The sequence below is a fragment of the Myotis davidii genome, unplaced genomic scaffold (assembly GCF_000327345.1).
Source record: "Myotis davidii unplaced genomic scaffold, ASM32734v1 scaffold161, whole genome shotgun sequence".
Lineage (NCBI taxonomy): Eukaryota > Metazoa > Chordata > Mammalia > Chiroptera > Vespertilionidae > Myotis > Myotis davidii.
Genome location: NW_006291567.1, coordinates 1,026,139 through 1,037,062, shown reverse-complemented (window position 1 = coordinate 1,037,062; position 10,924 = coordinate 1,026,139). Strand labels below are relative to the sequence as shown.

The window sequence follows — 10,924 nt, the reverse complement described above, 5'->3', positions numbered from 1 at the left end:
AGGCTTTAGGCTTTGGCTTCTTTTGGAGGCTTGGAGGATGGTCAGGCTCAAGGCCACCCAGGCCAAGGTCCACAGCCTTCGAGGCCAATGGCTTCCACTTGCCTGGCATTTTCCTGGGGGTTTCAAGCAAGGCAATTTTTGTGGCATGGCTGGTGCTATGGATAGGAAGGCCAGGCTGCTCCTCCTTGGGCAGGGTTTTCTGCTGTGGGTCCTGCTCACCTCCTTCCTCTTCTCCATACAGTTGGATGACCTCCTCCAAGCGGTCGTCACTGTCTGAGCCCCCAACTCTTGTGGCCTTGTAGATTTTTGTGAGTGAAGAACTTAACAAAGAAAGAAGCTGCAAGCTGTAGTGATGAGTGCAAAGGCCACTGAGCACCTGCCCCCATTACCCCTACCATCCATATTTGCCATTGGACAATCCACTTTGGTTTGGCCTGGTTGTTCAATTAACAACCTTTGTCTAAGTGATACAGATTCTGTCTATTTAGTAGCACTTGGTGGCCCCCAATGGTAGTTAACTATTGACTATGAAGATAGTAGTCACCCCTTAACTCGGCTGAGTACCCAGCTAACTCATTCTTAAAGCACACCTGGAAGATAGAAGTTTCTAAAAGTTGCTTTACTAATGAAGACAGCAAGGCACCAAGAGGTTAAAAGATTGACATATTTACCAAATTCTAGTATAGTGCTTGTTTGGGTCAGGCACTATTCTAAGTGCTTGGCAAATTTTAAGCCATATATGCTTCATAACAACCCTATAACATGAATATTGCCATTATGATCCTTTTGAAAATGAGGAAAACCAGGCACAGAGAGGTTAGGCAACTTGACCAAAGTCACACAGCTAAGAATTGAACCTGGATTTGAGACCAGGTGGACCGGTTCTAGAGTCCATGTGCTATGCTGCCTCTCCCAAAGCCTGTTCTTAGGTTTCCAAAGGCTGCTTCTGTTTGGGGACCAGCCACAGAAAATGACTGACAGCAACTTTATGCAGGAGTAATCAGCCATGATCTGCATGATGGGAGAACAAGGGCAGACTTAGAAGGATGTGTGATGTGAAGCAATCGATCCGATGAAAGCCAGCTCAGAGTGATAACCCACAGATAGAAGGAAATCTTTGCCTTCTCTCCTGTTGGGGCATGCAGAAGAGGTCAAAGGCAGCACTAATCCTGAAATACAGATCTGGTGGCTCAGCTGACATTCTCTCGGCTTGAGCACACCCATATTTCAAGAGCAAAGAGTTGGGAATCCATTTTCCCACACTTCTACATTGGCAAATAGAAAGAGATGCTCATACCCACCATTATTCTCACACTTTACCATGGATTCAGGAGACCTGTGTTTCCGTGAAAACACTATGGCACCTCTTTCAATGAACTTCCCTTGGGGTTCTGTCATGAGTCAGTATATCTTGTCTTCCATGTTTACAAAATACATTGCTAATGTTAAAATCCTTTTTTTGATATCTCATTGTTCCTAGGACAAAGATCTAAGTCCTCAATGTGGTCTGAAAGGACCAAGATGATCCACCGCCAACCCTGATTCCATTTCTCAAAATCGGCTTTGATCTGGGACTGTACTGGGCCTGCCCTCCTCCTGTTCCCCAACCCCACCCCCACCCCGTTAGTCAGTGCAGCTCAGTGGTCAGATCGGATCTGAAAGGTTTTTCTTCAGCCTTTCCTGACTGCTCCCAGCTTTCCACAACCCTCTTTACATTGGAAATGTATTCATTATATGTGTAATTATATGTGTAATTTATCCATTCAAAAGCTGCTGGAGCTCCTGGTGCTGGAGACTCGAGAAGTCCAAGACCCTTCTCTGTCTGCAGTAAAACGTACGGGCAGATCTGGAACACACCTAGCCCCGCACCTGGAGCCGCGGCTGACCTCCATGCGGACATCGTAAAACCCCCACCCCCACCCGGATCCGCGCCTGCACATTTAAATAAAGACCTGAGCTTAGGATTCCTGCCACCAGTTCCTGCCATCATTTTCCCCGAGCACCTTTTAAAACGTGGAGCCTAAATCTGAACCCAGTACCTAGGTGCAATACCGCTGGCACACAATTAGCACTTTGACCTGGGAACTCCTCTGAAGACCCTAGAGTTGTTTTTGTGTTTCTTGTGCTGTCACCATCAGCCGCCTCAAGCTGTTAGCTCCGTTGAGTGTGTGAATCAATAACTACAGCCAAAAGGCTTTCCCCATTGACCTCTCAGTATTACATGGGAAATCGATTTTTGGGTCCTAGTCAAGTAGACAGGGCAGCATTTTACAACTGTTAAAGCACGGTCTCTTTAAAAACCTGTTAGCGGCAGAACCATTTATAGAAACCAGATGATCTGACTTTTGGCCCGACCATGTTGCTAATTTTTATCATCACGTGTATTGAGCGAGGGCGGCACCGGCAGGACTGGACGCAAGATAGGACTGACTTGCACGATTTCCAATCGTACGGGGCTAATCTGTGGTTTTAAATCCAAGAAGACGCTTTTCCCGCGTGTCCGGGAGGCGGGGCCCCACTTCCCAACGCAGGCGCCCTCGGGTCACGGTTCCGCGCCCGCCTGCCAAGGGGTGACCCCATAGCCCTCAGCCCCGTACCCTTCTGGCGCAGACACCCAATGGGCGGCTGCAGCTCTCTCCTGTGGGCGGGGAATTCCCTGAGCTCTGTTCTGGTTGGTCCACGGACCCGGCGAGGAGTATGACGTTCACCGCCTCCATTACTTCGCTCTGCGGCTAAGGCGTGGCTTCCGCTCCGGGCGCTTGAAGGAGACTCGGAGACACCTCCGCCAAAAGGGTCATGACCCACAGGTGGAGAACGCTTGCCTTTGTTTTGCCTCCAGGTGATGCGTTCCTGTCCTGGCCTGGGGAGGAGAGGCTGCTGCGCCGCCGGCGCCGACCGGGTGCGGGTGGGGGCTTTACGATGGCCGCATGGAGGTCAGCCGCGGCTCCGGGGGCGGGTCTGGGTGTGCCCCAGTTCTGCCCGTGCGTTTTACTGCAGACGGAGAAGAGGGTCTTCTTGGACTTGTCGAGTCTCCAGTTGACCACCCTTCCCGGTCCACTCATTTAAAAAACTGTTTTTAATTGTTGGTAGTCCCCTTCCCCAGCCACCCCTCCCACTTACCGGCCCCGCTGTCATAGTCTTCCTAATTACATTGCTCTTGACCCAGAGGCCGTGTAGAATGTTAAGAGCGTGGAATACGGAGACTGAGTGGCTCCTTCGAACACCATCCTCACCATTTACTAGCCTTGCGACCTTGGGCAAGGTGTTTTTATTTTTAATCCTCTCCGAGGATATGTTTCTATTTATTTTACAGGAAGAGGAAGGGAGAGAAACATTTATGTGAGAGAGTTGAACCAGCTGCCTCCTGCACGCTCCCTACTGGGGACCCAGCCCGAAACCTGGGCATGTGCCCTGACTTGGAATGAAACCGGGAACTCTTGGCTCTTGAGTCGACGCTCAACCAGTGAGCCACACCGGCTGGGCTGAATTGAGTTTTGAGTTACAGTGATCTGTTATCTGGATAGAACAAGAGTGGAATGTAGCTTCATTCCGTCAGAAATTCTTGTTGAGAGAAAACTATTGTAGTGGCAATGGATTCCCCACGTATAACATTTCTTTTTCTTTCATTTAATTTTTTTAATGAGGATAAGAGAGTGAAAGAGTTAACGCTCCTTACTTTGAGCCACCCCCCTTTTTGGCTATTTTGGGTAATTTTCCTGTTGCCTGCATATGTGGCACAGAGGAAAATATTGTTAAACAACTAGGTATTAACCCTAGATTGTGTGTCTGTGGCCTGAAACCCCTGATTAATAGTTCCCCCTTTTTGCAGCAGAGCAAATCCACTAACCAATGTTTCTATAAGCTGTAATAATTGATGTGTTCCCAGAGTGCTCAGTGCACTTTGGGCTCTTGGTTCTAGTGTGCTCATTCATCATCAGGTTTCAGTTGTGTTAACACAGACTGCTTAGAGGGTTCAATGTGTTGGTTTTAGAATCATCATAGACCTTTGTTTTTAAACTTAAGTGCCTGTCATTTCATATTTGAATGAGGTTGAGAGTTATCAAAGTTTTTATTTCACAGAAGATTGTTTCATTTAAAATTTTTATTCTTTGTCTTATTGTTTGTAGTATTTATGACTCCTTTTGTGAGACTTTTTTTGGTGTGAGATCTTTACTACCAGTATTTTTTTTTATTGACTTTTTAAATACTAGGTAAAATGTTTCACTTATACTGGTAGAATCTGGAATTTTAAAAATATTTTCTCTTTCACTTGAATGGTTGCTCCTCAGGGGAGACTTGCAACCAAGCTATCCCTCCCAATTCTTTTTTTAAATTTTTATTTATTGATGAGAGAGGAGAGAGAAACATTGATGTGACATTAATCAGCTGCCCCCCCCCCCCAGGATGGAGCCCACAATCTGGGCATATGCCCTGACCAGGAATTGAGCCCATGACCTTCTGGTGCATGGGATGACCCTCAACCAACTGAGCCACACCAACCCTCCCAATTCTTGATCACTGCACTATGGGTGTGGGACCTGCCTGTTCTGTGTCTCTACCCCTTTTACCAGTCTTGATGTGGCTTCTTATATTCTTGACTGGGGGCCCGGTAGCCAGCAGTTGGACATCTCCCCCAGGGGTCCTTAGCGCCGCCACCACCACCACCACCACCACCTCCGCTTTGCTCGCCAGCCTTGAGCCTCACCAGCCTTGAGCCTCACCAGCCTTGAGCCGGGCTTCTGGCTGAGTGGTGCTCCCCCTATGGGAGTGGGCAGACCACCAGGGGGAAGCTCCTATGTTGAGCTTCTGACCCCTGGTGGTCAGTCCGCATCATAGCGACTGGACTGGTCGTTCCACTGTTGGGTCTATTTGCATATTAGCCTTTTATTATATAGGATTATGGGGCTTCTGATAACCTAGTCTTCAGGTGGTTCTCAGTGTTACATAATTTAATTGTAATTTTGATATGATCATGGGAGGAGGTGATAATAGCATTTGCCTACTCCCCTATCTTTACTGGAAATCCCAAATATTCTTTTTAACTGCTAAAATTAACACATCTGTTTTGTGATTGCCAAATATAACCTTTTGTCTGTCACCTTACCCCTCTCAGCTCCATTTCTTCCCACATTTCTCAATTTTCTTCATTTATTCTTAGGTATTTTAATGGACTTTCTCTACTTCTAACTGAACTGAAGATTTGTTTCTAGTATTTAAGCTTTTTTCTCTCCAGCAACATCATTGCCTTTACTTGTTGGTTTTATTAGATAATGGTATGTTGATAGGTAAAGAGATAAGAATAGTTTTCTGCCTGTAGGCTTGTACACTTGGAGGTACATTTATCAGTTAATCTTAACCCCTCCCCAAGATGAAGTCCAGTATTAGAAGTTGGATGACTATGAACATATCAAAAGTACTTAAATTTTTTTTTTTTTTATTTCAGAGAGGAAGGGAGAGGGAGAGATAGAAACATCAATGATGAGAGAGAATCATTGATTGGCTGCCTCCTGCACATCCCCTCCCCCCCTGGGTATGGAGCCCACAACCCAGGCATGTGCCCTTGACCAAGATGGAACCTGGGACTCTTCAGTCTGCAGCCCGACGGTCCATACACTGAGCCAAACCAGCTAGGGCCAAAAGTACTTTTTGTGGCATCTGAAGATTGTGCTTCAAGTCTCTATGAAAAGAAGTCATGTTGGTTTACACATCAGTGTGTGAAAATGTGGCAGAGTGTGGCTAAAATAGTCTGATAATGCTAATTAGCTCAATGTTTATGGTCTAACCCAGGGGTGGGCAAACTTTTTGACTCGGGGGCCACAATGGCTTCTTAAACTGGACCGGAGGGCCGGAACAAAAGCATGGATGGAGTGTTTGTGTGAAACTAATATAAATTCAAAGTAAACATCATTACATAAAAGGGTACGGTCTTTTTTTTTTTAGTTTTATTCATTTCAAACGGGCCAGATCCGGCCCGCGGGCCATAGTTTGCCCACGGCTGGTCTAACCTGTACCTTAGCCATCACATAGAATATTTTTGCTGCAAGTAGGTATGTTCAATTATAAGAATGAAAAGCTTTTTACCCCACCAAGCAGTGACAGCCACTCAAACATCAAGAAGGGAACACTGTTGTAGAGAACATCTCTCCCTTGTAGGGCTTCAGGAGGAACCTACCCAAGGTATAATCTGTTTACTTTATAAAACAACCCTCAAGTCCATTGTTTTTAAGTCAGAGAGTGCTAACTACCATTTCTTTTGTCTTATACATTTCTCGCTAATATATTTCTCATACTTTGAGTACTCTGAAATATTTTTCTTGTAGATCCATTTCATAGAAAAGTGGTTTGCCTGAAATAGAGATTGAATCATAGTTTTATTTGAACAATGATTCTTAAAGTGAAGCTTAAGCTTGCTCAGTATATCTGGTTATGACTAAAGTAGCATAAACAAAGCACACAGATTATCTAGTCTTTTCAACTTGGCCTTTGACTTCATTATATCCTCATTGTAATTTCTTTGAAAACAAAGTGATTAAGTGGATTGGTTTAGTTTTTGCCCCCATTTTCTTTCTGCTGTTTGTCTTCAGATAGGGGTACAATCCTGTTTCATTGGCCAAAGCATGGATTCATTTGGAAGACAAGATCTCAGAGCAGTGCAGAGAAGGGAGATAAGCCAGTGAATATATTGGGGCTTATTCAAGTGCCAGGACTGCATCCTGCAAACGGATTAATAATAGTAATGACTTTAAAAATAACTGAGAATAAAAATACTGATATATTTGTATATTTTGGTCTTTCAAGGCAAGCAGAGTGCTGGTGGCATCCCGTAATTTTGCAAATGATGCTACATTTGAAATTAAGGTAAGAGGTGTTTTCCTTGTGTTAACTTTTCTGCAGGTCCCCTTTGATATACAGTTTTACCCTGGGAACAGAACATTTGATATTTTTGCTTTTTTACCATTTCAAGTGTTTTAGAATCAAAGGTTCAGAGACATTTAGCAAAAACTTACACTTCTTACTTAGCAGCTTGCTATGTTTGGGGTAGAAAGAAGGGCAAGCTAAAAAAAATTAAAGACTCCAAAGTTTAGAATGTGATTTGGTAAAACTTGTGAGTGAGAAGATTCTTTGAATACTTCTTTGAAAGTTTGTCTTTCAACCTATAACTCATTTGACTTCAAGGGGTTTACAGTGAAAGTCATCTTAGAAAGATTTCCTTCCTCCAGTACCCCATCCCATTACATAGTGAATTTTATGATATAAGGGGTCAGAAGCAATATGCAGCATTTCTGATATGTCCCTGTGGGTTTTTGAGATAAATATTATTTGTGATGGAGTTAGATCTCAGAATGGGACTGGCAGTGTTTACATTGTAGTAACTGGAAGACAACTGATTCCATTTCAGAAGTGTGACCTTCACCGGCTGGAAGAGGGCCCTCCTGTCACCACAGTGCTCACCAGGGAGGATGGGCTCAGATACTACAGGATGATGCAGACTGTCCGCCGAATGGAGTTAAAGGCAGATCAGCTGTATAAACAGAAAATTATTCGTGGTTTCTGTCACTTGTGTGATGGTCAGGTGAGTGATAGTTTTGTAATAAAGTTGTGTTATTTAGGAATTTAAGTGTGGCTTCTACTTGGTGGCTATTACTCTGCCTTACACATTGGAAGGATTCCAGGCTGGTATTGTACAATAAAAGTGAAAATGCTGAGTGAGACCTGCTATGCAGCTTATGCTAAAGAATCTATTCATGCATTACATGGCTGATTTCCTATGCCTTTATGGTATTGTGATCACCTGCATTGCATATACTTTTGGGGTAAAGGGTTTTACCAAGGACTACAAATTTAAATGCCTACAGGGACCAGCTAGGTAGAATAAATGAGTGAAGAAAGCTAGCTATACAAGACAGTGTGACAAGGACTGGTGGCGAACTGGAATAGACAAGTTCCCTGCAGGTCCCACTTGCAGGGGATGTCATGACTTGGTTCCAGCCAGTTGGTGCCATATGGAAATACGGGGCTAATGTTTCCTGTTCATTTCTTCAACACATGACAGAAGACTCGATTTTCTTGTGAGATTCCTTCTACTTTAATGTTGACAGCTGATTCGGGATTTCTTTTTAAATCACCTTACAGCCCAAAGAAAACATACATCTGTGGATTGGCAGTTTATGGCTTCTGCTTGGGCCTTACCCTCCACTCTGTTCTGATGATAGAGCTACTTTCTGTGGTTATTAATGAAGAGTTCAGTTAGGTTATTGTTTCATATTAGTCTAGGAAACCTTTTATCTAGAACTGTGTATTGTATTGATTAATTGATGCTTCTTCCTTTAATGCAGGAAGCTTGTTGTGTGGGCATGGAAGCTGGCATAAATCCCACAGACCATCTGATCACAGCCTATCGGGCTCATGGCTTTACCTTTACTCGTGGGCTTTCCGTACGAGAAATTCTCGCAGAGCTTACAGGTTTGTTATTAATTTACAAAAAGGGGAAATTAATGAATTCAGTTTTTAAATCTCTCCTATTAAGATGCTAACTCCCACCCTAGTCTATTTGGTTCAGTGGATAGAGCATCAGCTTGCAGACTGAGGGGTCCCGGATTCAATTCTGGTCAAGGGCACATGTCTGGGTTGTGGGCTTGATCCCCAATAGGGGTGTGCAAGAGGCAGCCAATCAATGATTCTCTCTCATCATTAATGTTTCTATTTGTTTCTCCCTCTCCCTTCCTCTCTGAAATCAATTAAAAAAATGTTAAAAAAAGATGCTAACTCCTTATGAGTTAATATTAAAATGTTGAATTAAAAAAATATAAACATTTTCTCCCTTTTGAGTAAACTGACCATTTTTGAGGTCATCTGAGCCTTCAGGTTAAAGTTTAAAAAGATTAGCTCTATGAAATCAGAATTGTGTTTATTATCACTGTGACATGCCAGCAGAAATCTAGCAGTCAGTAGAAGCATTTCATGGTAAACAGTGTAAATTCTAGGAATCTCCTTAGTATTTCCTTTTGTCTTTGTCCCCCTTGGCTCTTGAACTCTTTAGTGTGCCAGTGTAGGAGAAATCAAATGTTTGTAACTGCCAAAGAAAAACAACAAACCAGTCCTAACATCTGAGGGGAACTCGTTGATGATAGAGCTGGAAGGTTAGGACCTGGGGCTAGTCTGACCTTTATTATAAAAGGACCTGGAGCAAAGGAGGAATATGTGTTTGCACAGAGGGGCAGGTGCTTATACAACTTAATTGGCCTCTAGAGTTCTAGTGGATGGGCCTCTTAAGTAAATGTTTGGGTGTGGTTTTGTTTGCATATTTGGTCTTTGATGCATATGTGTGTGTGCTGCCATTTCTAGGACGAAGAGGAGGCTGTGCTAAAGGAAAAGGAGGATCAATGCATATGTATGCCAAGAATTTCTACGGGGGCAATGGCATCGTTGGAGCTCAGGTAGTGGAGGATGGGGATTGCATGCTTTCCTAGATTTGGCCCTCATCTCTGCCTTTACAATAGTTCATGCCCAGGCGAACTTCCCTCTGTTGTATTTTAGTGCTCTTGGAGCTTAGAGTGCTTAACGGACCTATTGCTTTGTACCCTACCATTTGATCATTTAATAAATAGATTTGGACAATGACTTATAAGTAAGCAAGAGCCTCTAGCAGTGGAGCTATACCTTTATTTTTTTATTTATATTTCAGCACATTAATTGCTTTGTCACATCCACTTGGCCCTACTTCTTCTTCCTGCTATAGACAGTGCTGATGCTGGTGCCAGACCAGGAGAGGCAGATGATCAGTATCTCAGGGCTTACCTAGAGTCCCTATGCCAACTTCAGTTGTTTTTATCAATTAGTGAATAATGAAGAAGTAACAGCATAAAATCATATCTAGATTGTTTGGTTTACTTTCTAATATATTGAGATTTCTACAATATTTTTTTATGCCTAGGTTTCTTTTTTTGGCTCATAATTAATTGAATCTTTGAGTTCAGAAATGTTATTGCTTAATAGTTGAGAGTATAATAATTACTCATCTTACTCTCTTGGTTTATTTCTAATATTGGGGGTGGGGTAAGCATAGATAGGGTTGGGGTAGGGAGAGTTTGTAGTGACAGTATCATTTCTATCTCGATTTCTGGCAAAGAGTTAAAATTCAGAGCATTAATTTCTCCCCTCATGGATTTCTGTGCTTCCTTTCTTGGTTGTCCTTAATACTAGGTGCCCCTGGGAGCTGGGATTGCTCTGGCCTGTAAGTATAATGGAAAAGATGAGGTCTGTTTGACTTTGTATGGCGATGGCGCTGCTAACCAGGTGAGTATGTGCCTCTTTCAAAGTGTTGTCTATTCATAGGTCAGTTTGTAGAGAAGATATTATTTACTAGTTAAAATAGACAAGCTAAATTTGGGTTTTATGGCCAGATTAGAGATTCACCTCTTGGCATACTTCATAAGTGCTTTATAGGAATGTGCTCCTGTGAGGGAGCTCTTCTTTGCTGTACCTCAGTGATTCACGAACTTTGTGGACCTTTTTGTATTTGAACCCATTGCAAACCAATTCTTAACCCAGTACTGTAATGTACTGATTCAGTTTCTGGGAGGCCTTGGCGTTGTCAAACTCCTCTCATAGTTTCTGAGCCTTGACTCTGTGCTTCTCCGATCATGGTCCGAGGCGTCACTAGCCTGTGGATGGCACTCTGTGAGGCCCTGCTCTGGATGCTGATTCTTAGATACTGGTTTACTTTAGTTATCCATTGAGTCTCTTAGAACTTATAGTAAAGCATAAAACTAGGTAGCCACACATTTTTATGTGTTCCTCTTTTCCCTGGTCTATCTACTGTCTTGGCCCCACAGAAACAAGTGGTGTTTGCTTTTTCACATCCCTTAATTGGAAAAGATGATGCTTGCTGCATTTCCATCCCACCCCCCTCGGCGCGCGCGCG

The 10,924-nt window shown here is 43.4% G+C and overlaps 2 protein-coding genes across 2 annotated transcripts in view; one reads left to right on the top strand and one right to left on the bottom strand.

The window, feature by feature from the left end:
- Window positions 1–3,227, bottom strand: part of PPP1R26 (protein phosphatase 1 regulatory subunit 26) — a 5,913-nt gene extending 2,686 nt beyond the window's left edge. The window contains 2 exon segments of the mRNA XM_015564890.1: window positions 5–320; window positions 3,151–3,227. Of these exon segments, the coding sequence (XP_015420376.1) occupies window positions 5–320; window positions 3,151–3,227 (393 nt within the window).
- Window positions 3,228–6,792: 3,565 nt separating this feature from the next.
- The window catches only part of PDHA1 (pyruvate dehydrogenase (lipoamide) alpha 1), a gene marked incomplete at its 5' end in the record, with an annotated part of 9,462 nt that continues 5,330 nt past the window's right edge, over window positions 6,793–10,924 (top strand). Inside the window, 5 exons of the mRNA XM_006765135.2 lie at window positions 6,793–6,858; window positions 7,400–7,573; window positions 8,337–8,463; window positions 9,346–9,437; window positions 10,204–10,296. Of these exons, the coding sequence (XP_006765198.1) occupies window positions 6,793–6,858; window positions 7,400–7,573; window positions 8,337–8,463; window positions 9,346–9,437; window positions 10,204–10,296 (552 nt within the window). The remainder of the gene's footprint in view (window positions 6,859–7,399; window positions 7,574–8,336; window positions 8,464–9,345; window positions 9,438–10,203; window positions 10,297–10,924) is intronic.